At 29.2% G+C, this 19,396-nt stretch overlaps 1 protein-coding gene across 2 annotated transcripts in view; it reads right to left on the reverse strand.

The window, feature by feature from the left end:
• The window catches only part of LOC118204131 (nuclear protein AMMECR1-like), a 36,366-nt gene extending 23,842 nt beyond the window's left edge, over window positions 1-12,524 (reverse strand). Inside the window, exons 1-4 of one of the 2 annotated variants that reach the window (XM_035376451.2) lie at window positions 12,171-12,524; window positions 2,355-2,465; window positions 1,576-1,690; window positions 995-1,085 (exon numbers count right to left, since the gene is read on the reverse strand). In XM_035376451.2, coding sequence (XP_035232342.1) covers window positions 995-1,085; window positions 1,576-1,690; window positions 2,355-2,465; window positions 12,171-12,397 — 544 coding nt within the window. In that variant the 5' untranslated portion in view covers window positions 12,398-12,524. The remainder of the gene's footprint in view (window positions 1-994; window positions 1,086-1,575; window positions 1,691-2,354; window positions 2,466-12,170) is intronic. The other variant, XM_035376452.2, reaches the window with a different exon arrangement.
• Between the last annotated feature and the right edge of the window lie 6,872 nt (window positions 12,525-19,396).

Below are 19,396 nucleotides of genomic sequence, written 5' to 3' on the forward strand. Positions count from 1 at the left end.
ATTATCTCAACACTTTGAAAGATGAATTTCTTCTTTCCTTTTTCCATAAAAGATATAATGTTATTTAACAATTTTCAACTTAAATGGATTTTAACCCGTTCAGAACCAGCGTCGCATATACGTGACACAACAATTCCACTCTTACCAGCCCAGCATCACGTATAAGCGAAGAGCTCCGATTAATCTCTACTGCTCAGCATCACGTATATGTAACTTAAAAATGGAACGATTTATTTGAATTCTAAAATGCCAGTAGATGGTGTTAAATGGTAACGAATTTCACATCGGTTAAGTCATGTGGCTTTTGACCTTTATGTATCAGCATCAGTTTCTGTTCTGTGCTTCTGGTTTGATAGATTTATTGGTGTAAAAAAACTGGGAATCGGAGCTCTTTAGGTTAAAGGGATACGGGCGTGTTTATTTTTTTTGGGGGGGGGGTGTTGTTGTTTTTGTTGTCTTCGTTTTTTATTCTTTGCATTTTTAGTTATTAGAATGTGAGGAAATGCATCCAGCTCAATGTTTTCTTTTTTCTTTTCTTTTTTTTTTTTCTGTTAGAAAAATGCATTTAGCTGACTACAGCAGGCAGCAGGTGTAATGTTGCTGAATTTCCGTGATGGAAAAACTCAAGACTAGTTGTCATTTTTTTAATACTTATTTTAAAACTTAACATAGACTTTCTTGGTTAATTAAAGAGAAACTTTACAACATTTTTACAGAAGGGTAAAGATATCTGTTTTCTGGATGCTTTATGCATCTTACTTGCTCTTTCTGTAAAACTTCACTGCTGAAAATGCTGCATGGCTGCGCTTCGTTCTCCGCGCGCTGGTCCTCAAGGGCTTAAAGCATAAGACTGCTTAAAAAATTAAGCACATTAATTTTAAGTTCAATTTTAGAATTAAAGTTATTTCTAAAAGATAAAAAGATTTTAAATTTAGTAAAATTTAGTATCAAAGAGCAACAGCATTACACAGCAATTAGGCAATAATTAAAATACCTTGTTCTGGAGCAACTTCTGGAAGATAAGTTGCAGTTCTCTTTGAACCTTTCTCTGTAGTAAACTCAATACGAATACCATGTATTCCAATCTGCAATGAAATATTCTTTCAAAACCATTCAGCAATTAAAATTAATAAAACCTTTAAAATTTACAACTGCAGTTCAAATTTTAAAAAAAATTCTAGGAGTGGGAATTTTCTTTTATAAATTATATTATAATTATATTATCTTTTATATATTATATTATAAATTATATCACATGTTTACATGAGTTCTACATACCTCAGGTCTCTAAACACTACAGAAAATGAAACAAGCAAATCTTTTGTACCACATTTCATAATAATACTATACACACACTGTACATAACAAATACTGCAATAAATTTTATTTAAAACTGTCCAAGCAAGGTGACAAATAAAAGTGTTTCTTTTAATATACCACTCATGCAGATTCTTAGAAAAGGATAAATCTAAATTAAAAACTAAATGAACACAAAATTAACTTTAAATTATTTTTTCTATGTTTACCTTTTAAATGAATATGTTATGCTAATAATTTTTATACATAACAAAGTACCTCCCAATCCATGAAATCTTCACCATCCTCAAAGTGCCTTAATATGGACACAGAAACATGAAGTTTCCCAAATTCATCCCTGGTGATTGGACTGAACCTGCTGTCTTTAAATGCACTAACAGGGAAATAAAAAATAAACATTACATTCATCTCAAATCAGAAATAACCTTAATATTAAAAATTACAAAAGATATTTAATTTTATTAATTAAATACAAAATTAAATTTTAATTACACAGCAATTGTCAAATTGTTCAGCAAAATTTAAAGGAAAAAAAGATGAGCAAAAGAAATCAAAATTTTAGCTTTGTGAAAGTTAATTTTTGCAATATGAATAAAAGATTAAGTCAAAATGATCATACAGTTACCTACAGTTTTGTAATTAGGGAATATGAATTAAAGATCTATTTGATCAAATTTTAAAACAAAACAAAACAAAAAATAATAATAATTAAATAAATTGCAACATCATTATTTAATATAAATTTTATTATTCTTATAGTTTGTTCTACTCTGCTCTTCTTAATTTTTATTTGTAAGAATGAAAAAGTGAACCTGTGCAGAGTACATTGCCCAAAAATGAATTGTTCAAATTCAAAAATGGTCAGAATATGTGTTTGACAAAATTTAACACTAAAACTTAATTCTAAACTTATTTACTTGAGGAGAAAAAGTATAAAAAAGCAAACCCAAATTTAAAAAAACTTACCAATCACAAAATTATCTTAATTAAAATATTTTAGTAAGTCATTTCACATGTTGTAAAAGACGAAATTATACCTTGTTACAGCATACTCTCTGAGCCCAGCATGTAAGTTCATGGAATTAAAGGTTCCAATACAACCTCGTAGTCTTCTGTCTTTCCCTATCTTCCACGTTACAAATAAAGGACTGCAAATTAAAAATATGCATTTTTATTTTTTCAAAAAATTAATCTTATGTCCAAATTTGCAAATTATCTCAGAAGTGGAAGAATAAGGTTTTATCAAAATACATTAGGGAAGCATAAATGCATCCCAATGCAAGATATGTACTTCCAATTTTGAAAATTCTTTTTTAATTTCTCGACACTTCAAGTAAGTCAAGAAGGTAGTTACATAATGATATGGTACAATACTGCAATAGTCTACAATACACTGCTTGAGATAATAGGCAACAATTTTCCAATTTAGAATTTTTTACTTTCAAACAGAGTTAAATTTAAAATTATGCAAAAGATATGTCTAATTATTCAGCATTAGACAAACCAGAAGATATTTTTTTAATTTTGGGAGATTCTGCACAATCCGCCCAAAATTAAAAAAGAAAAAAGGAAGAGGAAGAGATAGATAAAATCGGGGGCAGAAAATAAGTATGAATAAAAGGGCTACAGCTATTTTGGAATTCAATAAACCATCTTATTGAAAGAGAGTTTTTTTAAGATTGTTTTGCACACACTTATCAAAATCAGTATTTCACTTAAATATAAAATTCTGAAAAGAGAAGACTATATTAACTCCATAATACTTCTTTGCTGCAAAGAGAATACAGATTAAAAATACTAAATAACAGATGAATGACTTAATAGATTTTTCTGATTCTGAGATTTAATACTCAAATATTCTATATCTTAATTTTCAAAGCCTAAGTATATACCAGGGAAACACTGTTTACAATAATAATAAAATACTGCTGTTAAAATTGTTTATTGTTCAATGGGTAGTATGTTAATCCCAAAAATAAACTCCAGCTCAATTTCAAGGTTTAAAAGTGAAACTGTTAAGTTTTGGAAAAAAAAAAAAGAGCTTTGGTCTTGCTGCACACTTAAGATCTAGTGTTAATATACCCTTTTTCCAAATAACAATTTTTAGTTTCAATAATAACACACACATAAAGTCTTCTAATTTTCTACAGTATTGCACAACTTTTCTAAATTACAACTTTTAAAAGCTATACTCATATTAATCAGTAAGCCTATTTTATATACAGATAAACTTTTCTTTTGAGGGTCTGTAATGATGGAGCACTTTTTCTGATATAGTAATGACCAAGTACTAGTAAAATGGAGATCAAACTATTTATATTTTACCTGCAGTACCTTCCTCACTTTATTTACTACAGTCAAAAGTCGTTAATCCGGACTCGTTGGGACTTCGGCCATTCCGGATTATCGATTTTTCCGGATTATAGATCATCAATTTAAATCTGTTAAGGTGGCATGCAGAGATTATAAAATTAAAAATATGAAACCTTAATTTATGAAATAAAGAACAATTATGATCTAAAGGGTATCAAAATTTACAAAAAAAAGCTTAATATTTATTTGTTTACTTTATTAAACATTTCTTTCAATGTAAGTTGTTTAAGTTGCTTCGTTTTTATGTGATAATACTTTAATTCTATAAACAGACATAATTTCTTCTTCAGTTACAAAGTTCCGCTGTTGAAGTCCTATAATTACTGTGTCGAAAATACCGACTAATTTGTCAATCGAAATTTTTTCGTTTTCAATAACCTCTGTGTCACTTTCTTCACTATCGGAAGCGAATTATAATGGCGAGGAATTTGATTTAAATCATATCAAAAACGGAGTACATCAAGATGAAATACTGCATTTAGTAAGGAATTATAAGCCAAATAAAAAAAAAATCTCTGCCCTGAAGATAAGGATAGTGCTGACAGATCAACTTCCAATTCATTGCCCCCGCCGCGGCGTCCCCTCCTACAAGGGGCCCAAGGAGCATCAAGACTGGACTATGGATAAGTGAAAGACAGTTGCTTGGTCAGATGAATCACATTTGCCCACTCATCATGTATATGGTTGTGCCACAGTATGCAGCCTTTTTTTCAGGCGAACATCCCCCCCCCGGTACAGCAGGTCACACACAGGTTGATGGTGACATTATTATGCTTTGGGAAACATTCTCATGGATGGAATGGAGCCCTTAGTTGTGGTAGAGCAGACCATAAAAGCTTGTGGACTATCTGAACATAACTGCGGCTCAGTTGCACCCTTACATGATGTATGTCTTTCTAACACAGAAATGGAATCTTCCAGTAGGACAACACCTCATGTCACAAGGCTCAATTGTGTTGGAGTGTTTCGAGAAGCATAAGGATGAACTCCAATTAATACCCTGGTTACGTAACTCGCTGGATCTTAATCTGATAGAGTGCATTTGGGATGATAAGGAACAGCAGCTCACAGCTACCCTCGACTTTATATGAATGCTGCATAGACATTTGGTACAATCAGTCTCCAGTCATCTACCAAGAATTTGCGGTATCTATGCTAAGGTGAGTTGCAACTGTTTGCATGCCAAAGGTAGCACAACGCATTATTGGTCATCATGTTTTGGCTTTTCAGGGTGTATATTTGACTACTTTGGACAATAAACATATACCTTTACAACTGTTATTTTGAACATACTTTTTCTTAAATGATGTGCTAGTTTTTTTTCTATAGTTTGACAGCATCACTAAAGTAATAAGACATTTTGACCTCTTTAAAGTTTATTTTTCAGGTTTGATATTTATTTTGCTCATAGTAACACTGTCTTAATCATACAGTAAAAAGTCTTTAATCCGGACTCGTCGGGACTTCGGCGATTCCGGATTATAGATCATCAATTTAAATCTGGTAAGACGGCATCCAGAAATTATAAAATTAAAAATATGAAACCCTAAAGAGCAATTATGATCTAAAGAGTATCAAAATTTATAAAAAAAAAAGCTTAATATTTATTAGTTTACTTTAGTAAATATTTCTTTCAATGTGCGCATGCGTAAAGCATACATTACGCATAGTCGAAATTAGAAAATTGCAACCAGAAAACTATTTGATGTGTATTTGTGATATTTATAATGGCGAGGAATTTGATTTAAATCATATCAAAGACAGAGTATATCGAGATGAAATACTACATTTAGTAAGGAATTATAAGCCGAATAAAATAAAAACATCTGCTCTGAAGATAAGGATAGTGTTGACAGATCAACTTCCAGTTCATTGCATGCCGCGATGTCCCCTCCCCCCGGTGCAGCGTGAAATTGATAAACATATTTCGGAATGGTTAGGGAAACAAAGGATATGCCTTTTCCCATTTTTTGCAGCAATTCCACTTTTTGTTTGATAAACATCGAAACATGCTTTCATTTTATAGATCCTTTGGCAGCTCCAGAATCAGAAATTCTTTTTGACATAATCGAAAGTTCAAGCTTACTTTTATAAAATTGCTCTAACAGTCTACAAAAAATAATAAGCCGGATCGAATTAGAAGATTAAGGAACAACGCAATCTGCAACATTAACTGAAATAGATAATTAGATCATTTTAGCTCAGCTTATACCGTCCGATATACATTAAATGAGCATGCGTAAACGTATTATGTGCATGCATAAAGGTATTATGAGCATGCGTTTACACATGCGCAGAAAGTTTGTAGCTTTGAGGTCCGGATTATAGATCATTCCTGATTATGGACGTCCGGATTACAGATTTTTGACTGTATACTAAATTCAAATTCTTAAACATTGACTTAAAAACTATTTAAAATAGCCAGCTTTATTTGCTGATAAATGAAATTTTAAAAGAACTTTTTATGAAAAATCTTCTTAATTTTTTTCAACACCTTGATTATTTTAAAATATGTAACTTAAAATAATTTTACTGTTTTATCTCTATATAGAGTAAGCTTAAAATACAGAATTAATAAACCAAGATTTAAAATTTGAAAAGATTTTAACATATAGTCCCTCGCTGAAAAGATTTTTAAAAAAATCAAAGTTAATATAATCAGTTCTCCAAATGTTCCCCCTGCCACTAAGTTTTAAACATGAATATATGCCAGAATGGCTTGAATGATTATTACAGAATCTGGTTTTCATGCATAATTTTAGGCATAGAATAGAACCAAGGAAAAACAAATCTGCATGTCAATTCAGAAAACCATTTGTTTAGTATAAAAAATGTCAGTATTAAAAGAATGCTACATATAAATCTAATATATACTTTAAGTAGCATTTTTGAGACATACAAAATGCAATTTTAACTCTGCCATTTGGCGACTAGAACAGGAAATGTAGAACTGTCCCATTTCTTTCTACACTAACTGTATAACTGCACATATTTATTAAAAACTTGCCTTCGATCACTTAGTTTTAACTAGAAACGTATTATTGTTTTTTTTTTTTTTTTTTTTTGAAAAATAAATTTAAAATCTTCTGCAGCATGGATTAGTAACTTAAAAGATTTTTAAAAATGTGTCATTGTATGAGAGCTGGTATTTTATACATAAGTACGACTGTGTGACACCTGACAGTTTTTTTGCCTTAACCAGATATCGCAACAGAATACTAAAGCAAACAAGCAACTTTTTCCAAGAACAGAAAATCAATAAGCCAATTTCAAAGTTACATTTCTAAACAAAGCATTTTAGTTTAAAAGCCAAAACATAATTGCTAATGTTCCAAGTATGCTGCAATCAAAAGCACAAAATAGATGAACCTTCTTCCATCAACATGTGTGATAAAGAACTTCTTTTTACAAACAAACAGCTATGGATTAACTAATTACTATCCAACTAAATGAATAAAACTTCTAAAAATGCTGCAGCTCATTTGATATTTTGATTCCCCCCCCCTCTTATTTACAGAAGCCTTAGAAAGGATGCCTCTTTAGAAATCCTTTCCAAATGAAAAGTGCCTCATATTATCCTTCCAGCAGGCGCGCTTGTAAATTTTACATGAGCACGCAAGCGTCGTATTTTTTACGACATCTGTTATTTTACCGTTGGGTACGAAAAATGACAGAATAATATATATGTGAATATTGATAATAAATTTGTTAAGAAATAAAATATTAATCTTATTATTACAAAATACAAATGATATCACTTTCAAATATAAGTAAATTATTTTTAAGTTCTTATGTTAGTGACATGGAAATGCAATGATGCATTTCCTTAGAGAAAATTTTTAATTTATTATTTAATAATATTTTAAAATTGAAGCTAATTTTAATATTCATCAAAGACAAGTATAGACAATAAAAAAGGAAAACAAGTTGGTAGAAATAAATGTAAGTTTAGCATTACTTACTTCTGCAAAGAAATTTACTTCTTACAAAAAAGCACTTTAAACTAACTTTAATGTTTTTATTTATTTCTAAAAAATAAAAATAAAAGAAAATAAGGAATGGAAATCACTATTGTTCTCCCATCCAAAGGTTTCCTTGTCTTCCTTTTCTTCATCAGATAATTCTTGAAGAATCTAAGCAAAATCAGCTGGTTGCACATATTTTTTTGCCATGAAAACCAATATAAAATTTACAGAGCCAAATGTATTTAAATTAAAATAATAGACGGCAATAATAACACAAAATTACAAAATATTTGAGAAAAATAATATTTTCCGAATTTTTAACTTTTATGAAAAAGCTGCCATGTAGCACAAAAGCCCAGTTAAAAAAAAAGTCAAATTATTTCCTGTTGGCATATTCCATGATGTGGGGAAGGATAGAAAGGAGGAATAGAAACCTTCAGATGTCTCAGCTTTGATATGCGAAAAATAAGCATTAAAAACTGAATTTGTCATGAATTTTGCGCATATGCACGTGCTGGAAGTTTAATAATCGAACATGGCATATATGAAACCCCCAAGCAGGAAACTTACTCACTCACAGGTACCAATACAAAAACAAATAAATAATACTCAACCGTGTCTGCTTTTTTGGTTTGATTCCCTTACCCTCTTAAACCAGGTCATTTACCTAAATGAAGATTTTACTACTAAGTGCCTAAGTTTACTAAAATTATGAACTCTGCCTCGTAAGTGACATGACCTCAGAACAAATCTGAATCTTGTTACGAAATGAATATTTATCACTTAAATGAAAGGACAAATTCAGAAAGGAGAAAAAAACATATAGTAATTTAAAAACAAAGGAAATTTTAAAAAATTACTGAAAACTTATTTTTAAATAAGATTGCATAAGAATATTAGGGAAAAAAATCATCACTGCCAAGATAAATATAAATAACTATTAAAATATTGCTAACTTTAGTAATAATTATGTATTAGTTACTTAACATTTAAAAAATATACTGAATAGTCAGATGACATAAAATATATCTTTCTTCAGCCCACTCTACTCGGTGGGAAAGTCTCTTCAATATTACGATTTAAAGATTTCTCCATCTTTGGATACAACCATTTAAAAAGCTATGAATCCCGCAGAGATCTCTTTAATGATATTTCTTCAATTATTAAGAAAGTACATTTTATACACAGTCTTGGAACATTTTACAATACATACTTTAAACCACCGGTTCTCAAACTGTGATACATGTACCACTGGTAGTACATTACAATATTTTTAGTGTTGCAATTTTTACAGAAAAAAAAATGAAATAAATGTTCAAAATTAATGTAAAATTGTGCTTCTTTTAACATTTCTTTATCAATTCAATTGTGCCCCTTTTAACATTTCTTTATTATTCAGAAACACATATATTTTTAAGTTTTTGACTTTTACGACTCTAGCTTTAATGTTGAAATGATGACTTTACCAAGAGCTACATACAATTTCCAAGATTCGTAGCAGCACTCGGGTACACTTATTTATATTTTATTGTTATGTAAAAGTTTCATTTATGAATATAATTAAATAAAAAATTTAAAGGGTTTTATTCTTTGATTATATACACTCCATTTAGGATGCATTGATTTTTAATGGCGAAATGCTTTTATGGTGGTACATATATTTTTGTTTCATATTTGTGTGATACAAAATCTGAAAAGTTTGAGAATCCTTGCTTTAAACTGAACAAGAAATAATCTCACAAAAGATTTTAATTTCTTTATCAGTTAATTTATCTAGATAATTAAATTGCTTATATTAATAGCTTCAGCATTACTACGAGTAAATTTTACTCAAAATTTTCTAATATCTAGATTGTGATAACAGTAACAACATTATAAGTTTCTACTGTAATACTATAGCTGTAGAATATTAATTTTTATTTATATATAAAATTAATTGCATTATAATTTACATCAGCAATATACATTTTATTCTATTTCTAGTTTAAATGGACATAACAGAAAATAGTTACAACAAAGCGTGTAAGTTTAAGATAAGCATATTCAAGATTTTTCAACATAATCTTGTTAACTAATTAACAAGCTTACAATTTTTATGCAGTTTAGAGATGAAAGGTTACATTAATATTTTTGAACTATGCTTTTTGAAGTCAAAATTTAGGCTAACTATACTTATGATACTGTATTTATTCAAATTAACCAATTAATTTGCTCAAAGTATTTTAACCAATTAATATGCTCAAAAAATTAACATTCAAACATGTCACTCATTTATTCACGAGTATAAGGCATTTTAGAATTATCAACTTTAGACAGGGTATCTCCATAAGACTTTCTAAAAAGGAAGTTACCCAATATTAATAACTAAATATGGGGAACTAAATATATCCTTCAAACACATACTTTAAAACACTTGGTAAAATCCTAGTATACGGTGCAGCCTTGGCGCGATTTTGAAAATTATCGCTAACACCAAAAATGACCCAAAGAACGTCTATGTATATACTATAGGAAATAAATTATTATTAACTAACTTTGCAGCAATTGCGCAAGTAATAATAACTTGTATTCGCACTAAATGGATTTAAGTTCATACAACATTTTATAGTATATAATATGTATAACTATATATATTCTTTGAATGACACGTTTACTACTCATCGTATATGTTCCGTTTTTACTGCTCATCATAAAAGTCGCCAAATCCTGTGTGCACCGGATACTAGGATTAAACCAAACACTTCAATACATTACAAATATGAGTAAAATAATGTGAAATCTAATATTTACTTACATGTGTAAAAAAAGTACTACTTTTCTCCTAAAATAATTATCCTTTTTATCTCGTAGCACAGTGATTCTCAACCGTTTTTGCCCCATGTATCCCTTTCAGCCGTGTTAGAAAATCATTCCCCAACCTTTCCAAAACTCGAAAAATAAATGTACATTTATTTAGATTCAGATAACTTTTTAAGGCACAGTAGGAAGCAGGTAAAATCATACTGACCAATTTTTTCCCTGGTTGAGAACCCCTGCCAAAGCATTTAAGAAACACGGAAAAAAATAATGCTTATTTTATTTTAGTTTTATGCTTTAAGTAAATAAACTTTAATTAATTTTTTTTCAATGTAAATAATTTAAAAGGTTATTTATAACAAAATATAAAGCCAATTTTAAAATTAAATTCAATACAGGCAGTTATTTTAACCAAGAATGATAAACAATCTCATTTTAAAAAAAACCTTCTCATATCTATTTTAGCAATTTTAAATGCATTCACTAGTTACAACCTTAATTTTACAATAAACAAATATTTTTGCTTTTCAACTCTATCAGGTATTAAAATCGAAATTAAGAAACAATATATGCTTAATTATTATGCATATTACTTTAGCAGCTACATTTAAAATTTATAAAAGAATACAAAAAAATAATTTTCCTTAACCTTTTGAGGCCGGGGCTTTGGTAGCAGTAAAAGCTACCAAAGGAAGGGAATCTTGAACCGAATCTTTCCTCCCTTTAAGAAATCACCTATTTACAACAAAGATTCTTGTGTCTAGTTTAATGGAATCTCAGAGGGGTGCATCTATGTCGTAAAAGGAAGACCTTTAAAAGAGATAGGTGGTTAAAACCCTAGGGACGTCAAATTTGACATTTCACCCCACTTTTCAGCCTGGAAAATGGGGGAAAAAGACATGGCCACTAAATTGGACAACCCCGTCTTTTCAAAGAGAGGACTCTATGGCCAGTATAATGGCCATCCCGTCTTCAAAAGGTTAATCAAAATTAATAAATTTACTTTACAAAAACTAATATTAGTTATTCTATACAGCAAATTTTATTGCATTTAAATAATCTCCAATATCAAGTACAATCTTTTCACATTATGGGTAAATATCAGCTATTAATATTTTTTTTAATTCGAAATTTAAAAAAAAAATCGTCAAACCTCTGCATTAAGAATGGCCACTAAGCAAACTCATCTTATTTTGCTCTTCAGATGAAAGCCAAAGGTACAATAATTGATAATGAGAATAAAAAGAGAAGGAAAAAACTTACAGCTGCTTGAAATTATGCTTCAAACTGTTTTATGATTATCGTATGCTAGCTAGTGGTAAATGCAGCAGGAACACAACCACAGCTCCACATTAGTATTCTAGGCAGCCATACAGAGTTGTCTTAATTGTTTCCTGTGCACATAAGCACTATATTTCAAATAATAATACAGATCATATGATCAATTTTACTTTTCTGTAGTATCGTTCAACTAACAAAAATACAAATAATGTTAAAAATATGATGTTTCAGTGATGTAACATCAATGGCATTAACTACTATACATGAATTTATGTAGTAGGCAACCATTTATTATTTTATTAATTAGATAACTGAATAATACCTTATAATCATACAGAAACTAATTATCATAAACTCACAAGGAAAAAAACAATTACATTACAAAAAAAACTCGCAATGTAATACATACTGGGGAAACACATTAATAGAAGTACTTACTAACTATCGTTCGGAAAATTAGGCGCTTTGGGTGGATCAAATTGATTTAAATGACAATAAAGGACATCAAAACAAAAGAAACACATCTCTACACAAACAACTACACCATGCTTGTATATATTTTGCTGATAATTGTGATGATGAATGATAGTTCCATTGCCGTTGCAGCAAGGACTGGAATTATTGTTAAGTTTCTGTTTCTTAGCACCACAACATCCAGCAGCCATGACTAACTGTAATCCTTAATCAGAAATAAGCAGCTGAATGCAATTACCACTCCTTCCACGTTAAGAATACAAGGAACACGAAGGACGACGATAGCTTATTTTCAAATACAACATGCGAAAAATCGCGTTTTGCTCTGCGGCCGTTATAAGGTTAAAAAAATAATTTTAATTTTTAATATTTTAACAAAATGATATGGTATCATTTAAACAAAACTTAAGTTAATTTTGAAATACAAATATAAAATATCATTTATGATTCTTATTTAAAAATGAAATTAGTGAAATTTAAAATGTTTACAGAAACATTATTTTATTTATAATATTTTGTATTTTGTTATCTCATATTATAATGTAACCTGCAGTGTTAGATCAGAGGGTTAATGATTGTCAATAACAATACTTTCGTAAGCAATCCAAGAGAAAGATGTAAGAAAAATTTTCGCAAATTTCAGAACCATAGTCCCAATTTTTGAATTGAATTTTTATCCTAAAAGATCTTAACTCAAACATCTGATTGTAGCTTCAAGAATTTTGTCTACAGCGTCCCCCCTTTTTTTCCTTGATCGCTTTTAAAAGAATGGTTTTCTTCACCGACCCTCTTGCATTTGTATCTATAATATACACCATATAACATACGCATAATACAAATAATATCGCCCAAATAGCTTAAAGATAACAATTAGACTAAGAATGCCAAGAAAATTTTTGAAAAAATATTATTTATTATACTTATGTTTCATTGCTTTTATATAATTATTTTTAATTTTACAGATCGAAACAAGATTAAAAAAAAAAAAAAAAGATCACAGATTATAATTGCACAAAAATTTGAATGAATGTAGCGGCTGCACTTCATGTATCGTACAGTTTTGCCATATTTTGCCTGAACATTAATTCCCCACTCCAATTTTGATTTAAACTTGTCTTTGGCTCTAATATGTACATTTTCCCGTCTACACGAAACGATTTTCTCGGCCGACTTTCTCGTAGAGCAACAATTTTAAGGTTCTGCGCATGCGCTAAAAGTCGGTCATGTTCTCTGCCGCGATCAAGGAGGTTAGAATAGTAGTATGTTCCCATGCAATGAAAATGAAGCCATGATACGTCACGATGCGTGACGTCACGACTGATATGTGTGAGTCGTCAGCCATGTTTTTGCGACCCTTTAGGGTTGCAATTTCGGTTGGGGGCCAATCTTTGGCTCTTTAGCCGTATTAGTTAAAACTTTAATTATTTAACATTTTAGAGGACCTTTTAGAGAATCTTAAGTTCCGATTTTTCGCACTCATATAGAGATGTGTGACTTCTCTCTCGTAGTTTTTTAAAATGACGAATTTCTCATATGATTCATGATGCGTTTTTAAAACATTTTCACATATACTTCAAATTCATATATAAGTTACAAACACTTTTTTGTCAACTTACTTCTGAATTTTCAGTTTATACTTTTACATACATGCATAATGTTAGACAACTCAAAATGTACTTTTTGACAAGAGATTTCCCGCAGCTGTATTCTTAATTTCCATGAGGTTATAATGGGTTTGAAATCACGTTTTCATATTTATGTAACTACTTTTCTTTTATAATTCAAGGTAGTTTCATGTATTATATAAAAATTATAAGCCTTTCAATACAGTACTTGTATGATAATTCTTAATATCTTAACTATACCATTTCAGTACTGATGGAGTTAAGCATATTACTTTTATTTACATTACATGTTAAATTATTTAGAGAACATTAAAGCTGTGGCTACAAATTTGTATGAAGAAAACTTCAGTAATTTTTAAGTTTCTAAAGCTTTTCTGAATCAAAAGTTACTTTTCTAAAATTGTAAGCAAATTTTATATGATAAGTGGATAAATACATGCTGATGCTTTAATATATCTAGCAAGTTCGCATTTTAAACTTCTGAAAAATTTAATAGCTTGTCTGCATAATAATTCTTGTTTTTCATTTTTAATCTACGTCTTGTTTATCATTTTTAATATGCAGTTTGAAGTTTGCTCACATGGAATCGAATGTCTATTATTGCAACAATTTGGTTAAAAATGTTATTTTGTGTGCATATCCAGAAAAAGGTAGCTAAAAGCTTTATGATTTTAAATACTGATTTGAGATATACACCTTTAAATTTTGATGTTTTAGCAGAATGCTATAAAAACTATTTCAATGCTCTAATGGCTGTGGGAATCTATATTTTAAAAATATATTTTTATATAAATTTAGCTATGTAAAAATTCCATATCAAAAATACTATTTTTGTTCTTTATTTAGCTAAAAAGGAAATTTTAAAAATTAATAAATACACACATAAATAAATAAATAAAAAATAAAAAGAATACCTTTCCACACAAAATTTAGACACTATTTACCGATACATTTGCTATTGAGAAAATACTTTATACAGTACATAGAAAAACTGGTAAATTTATGAATTAAACAAGTGAAAAAACATACATAAAATTTAAAATTTTAATTTTATATTTGCTTTATATGAGTAGAGAATTTTATATTTGCTTTATAGAAATAGTGAATATTTGTTACATTCAAATTTCATTCCTTGAAGCAATGGCACAAGAAAATTATTAAAATTAATTTAATTTTACTATTTTCTCGTGAAACAATGTTGTTAATATATTATTACACATATCTGAATATTTAATGATAATTCAGTACTCTTCTGTTATCGGGATGGAAATCAAAAATGTATGTATACACACATACATATGCATGGTTCATATATACATACATTCAATATACATCCATATAGAGATTTCTGAATCCGGTCCCGATAACAGAAGAGTACCAATAATTCTATAATTAGTTAATATCCTTATTAATTAATTTGCATAAGTAAAAACAAAAGTATTATTTAGCTTTAAATCTACATCTTTTGATAACAAACTTATGCAAAATACTTGTACTTATAGTGAAAATAAAACAAAAATTGTTATTTTTCACTCTTTTTTTCTAACACAGTGCAAGTCATTCCATTATAATCAAATTTTATTAAAACACAGTAACTGGATTTTTTCCATTAAAGTCAACACCTTTATATAGAATATACATAAAGTCAACAGCTTTGTATAGAATGATATAATGCTATACCTACTTTAACTGAAATTTTATTTATATGAATTTATGGGGAAATGCCAGAATAAATGCAAAAAAACCATCTGAATAAATCTTAGCCGACACTGTTATGATAGTATTTTTGTTTTCAATAAAATGTTTTTAAGGTATACCATTTTAGTTCAGTTTTCCCCCCTATTAAAGGAGCTACCCTAAGAGACATATTTTATTTACATATATCTCATTAATATGTTAAAAATATAGCTTAAGTGAGTTTTATGTGCATACTGTAAGGAAGGGGAAAGCCTTAATTCAAAACTTGTTTTAAAGCAGTAAGTAAATAAATAAAATACATTGCTTTTTTTAGCATCTCAAAAAATAGTGTTTTGGCTTCTAAACACAAATCCTAAGCATCACATCATGATAGATAATAATCTTACGTAAGAAGAAATATCTGATTAGGAATACATTCTTTATATTTATTTGATAAGATCAAAACGTATATGCAACATCACATTATGAAAAATCCTGCGAATCATTACAACACTGTAAGACATTGATTAGTAAGGTAAACATCAGTTGATCATTCTTTCACAGTAGCAATAAATTTTTCATTCAAATTCTTAAAAATATGCCAAAACAAATTTACGATTGGTGCTTAAGATTTAAGGTCACACAAAAGTAAATTTGATTTAGCAGAGCTTGATATCTTCCATAACATAAAAGTAACTGCTACATGATGGAAGTTTTTGTGAACAAAATACAAACATTTTATAAATACTTAACCTTAATGACTAACTTCAAATTAATCCAATAATGATGGAAACAATAATGTAATTGAGTACTGCAAATTTACTTTGTATGATATTTCTATGTAAAATCTGAAATTTATAATAGGTGAAGGACTTTACATTATTTAAATGTGAAGCCCCACTTCTGAAAGCGAGGACTTAGACAAGACATATAGGACATTAAAACATACATTACCATATTATTATATTACTCAAAATTATTACTTTCAATAATACTGTTCTTTTGCTTACTTAATGCATATTCCTATATATATGTAAAATTTAAAATTAAGCAAAAAAGTTATTTTAGTTTAATCCTGATTTTGAACAAACCTCTGTAGCCTTTGAAGGCAATCAAATACAGGTTTCTCTTTTTTAGGGGCAAATCTGAAGAAATGAGACCTGTGTCTGATAGGCCTTGAAATCAGTAATTTTAATCAAAAACTATATCAAATTAAGGTTGCTTTTATGCCTCATTTTAAATATGATTATTATAATAAAATACACATTTAATTATATATATATAACAGCAAAATTTATACAGTATTATGAATTATTATCTATTAAAAATTTCAATTTTTAATCTATTCTTAAGCACTGAAATTAAAGCTTAAATCATATAATGCCTGAATTTCAATATTTTGATTTATTTATAAAACAAATTGGTCCATTTTTAATATGAAACAATTTTTATGAAAACTATAAAACTTAAAAAAACATACATTTTAAAAACTGGATATCATTGAATGGTAGTTTGGTAAACCCAATGCCTTTTACATGCTGTGGGGTCAACAGTTGTGTTGGATTAGGCACATTAAACAAGGCTTTAGTTTTTTAAACCCATCTTTCCTAGAACATTCAAACTGGTTTTCTTCAAAATGCACCTTCAAATTTAACAAAAGCATGTATGAAGTTTAACATTAAAATCAAAAACACTAGTATTTAATTACAGTTGCATGTACTAAACGAATTTAATCACACTATTAAGAATGAAATTTTGTGAAAAATTTTAACTTTTATATGAAAATAGGACAAAATTAAGAATAAATAATTAAGTTTATGAAGCTTCTTGAAGGACACAGAATATATTTACGTCACTATACAGAATAACCTAAACAATTTATAATTTATGTTATACTTACCAATTTTTAAGACTGGCGCCAACTAATATATTTGGCGACAATACATCAGAATCAAAATACAGCATAGACCTTTAATACACTATTCGTACAGTAAAATTTAAATAAAAAAACGCCTATTACAATCCCAACCGAGACAAAGTTTACATGAAATATAGAATACAATTTTACAAACAGTATAAACTATTAGCAACAGTAAAAAACAGTATTGGCGATATTTTGCTGCACAAATGCACACACATTCCACAATTGATTTTATATTTGTAATATCATTTCAGCGTTAATAAGTGACAGCTAAATGAAAGTACACATTTTGAAAAAAAATAATAAGGGAATTTTTCTCATATGCTATGAAAAAATACGAAGCTGCACTTACTTCACAAAAACACGCTCCTGCGACCGAAATCCGTTGATCTCGAACAGAAAGAATTACTTCTTCTTCGTCTTTTTTCATTTTTTGCTAAACAAAACATCCTAAAGTTATTTCTAGAATGATTTGACAATTTGGTGCAGCACATCTATCCATATTTCTCAAAATCAGGTCGAAACGATCAACAAAGCAATGCTGAACTAATAGCGAGTAGCAATAAAGTCAGAATAATAGAAATACTAAAATACCTGTTTATGGCATTTACTTATGAAATTAGCTGCGTAGCAGCGGGAATGATTGACATCCTTCACTACATTCACCAATTTTATCTGAGCAGTTTTAATACAATTATAAACAAAGCTTTCGTCTTATCCGTACGCTACACGGCAGCCATGCTGGCTCATCAGTCGTGACGTCACGCTTTCGATCCTTCCTCGGCTTCAATTTTGTGACGTCATGCTTACTCCCATCTATTCTAACCTCCTTGGCCGCGCAACCAAGGAGGTTAGAATAGATGGAGTAAGCATGACGTCACAAAATTGAAGCCGAGGAAGGATCGAAAGCGTGACGTCACGACTGATGAGCCAGCATGGCTGCCGTGTAGCGTACGGATAAGACGAAAGCTTTGTTTATAATTGTATTAAAACTGCTCAGCCAGATAAAATTGGTGAATGTAGTGAAGGATGTCAATCATTCCCGCTGCTACGCAGCTAATTTCATAAGTAAATGCCATAAACAGGTATTTTAGTATTTCTATTATTCTGACTTTATTGCTACTCGCTATTAGTTCAGCATTGCTTTGTTGATCGTTTCGACCTGATTTTGAGAAATATGGATAGATGTGCTGCACCAAATTGTCAAATCATTCTAGAAATAACTTTAGGATGTTTTGTTTAGCAAAAAATGAAAAAAGACGAAGAAGAAGTAATTCTTTCTGTTCGAGATCAACGGATTTCGGTCGCAGGAGCGTGTTTTTGTGAAGTAAGTGCAGCTTCGTATTTTTTCATAGCATATGAGAAAAATTCCCTTATTATTTTTTTTCAAAATGTGTACTTTCATTTAGCTGTCACTTATTAACGCTGAAATGATATTACAAATATAAAATCAATTGTGGAATGTGTGTGCATTTGTGCAGCAAAATATCGCCAATACTGTTTTTTACTGTTGCTAATAGTTTATACTGTTTGTAAAATTGTATTCTATATTTCATGTAAACTTTGTCTCGGTTGGGATTGTAATAGGCGTTTTTTTATTTAAATTTTACTGTACGAATAGTGTATTAAAGGTCTATGCTGTATTTTGATTCTGATGTATTGTCGCCAAATATATTAGTTGGCGCCAGTCTTAAAAATTGGTAAGTATAACATAAATTATAAATTGTTTAGGTTATTCTGTATAGTGACGTAAATATATTCTGTGTCCTTCAAGAAGCTTCATAAACTTAATTATTTATTCTTAATTTTGTCCTATTTTCATATAAAAGTTAAAATTTTTCACAAAATTTCATTCTTAATAGTGTGATTAAATTCGTTTAGTACATGCAACTGTAATTAAATACTAGTGTTTTTGATTTTAATGTTAAACTTCATACATGCTTTTGTTAAATTTGAAGGTGCATTTT

Source organism: Stegodyphus dumicola, chromosome 6 (assembly GCF_044657685.1).
Source record: "Stegodyphus dumicola isolate Sdum_Otavi_A_Nest chromosome 6, ASM4465768v1".
In the NCBI taxonomy this organism is placed as follows: domain Eukaryota; kingdom Metazoa; phylum Arthropoda; class Arachnida; order Araneae; family Eresidae; genus Stegodyphus; species Stegodyphus dumicola.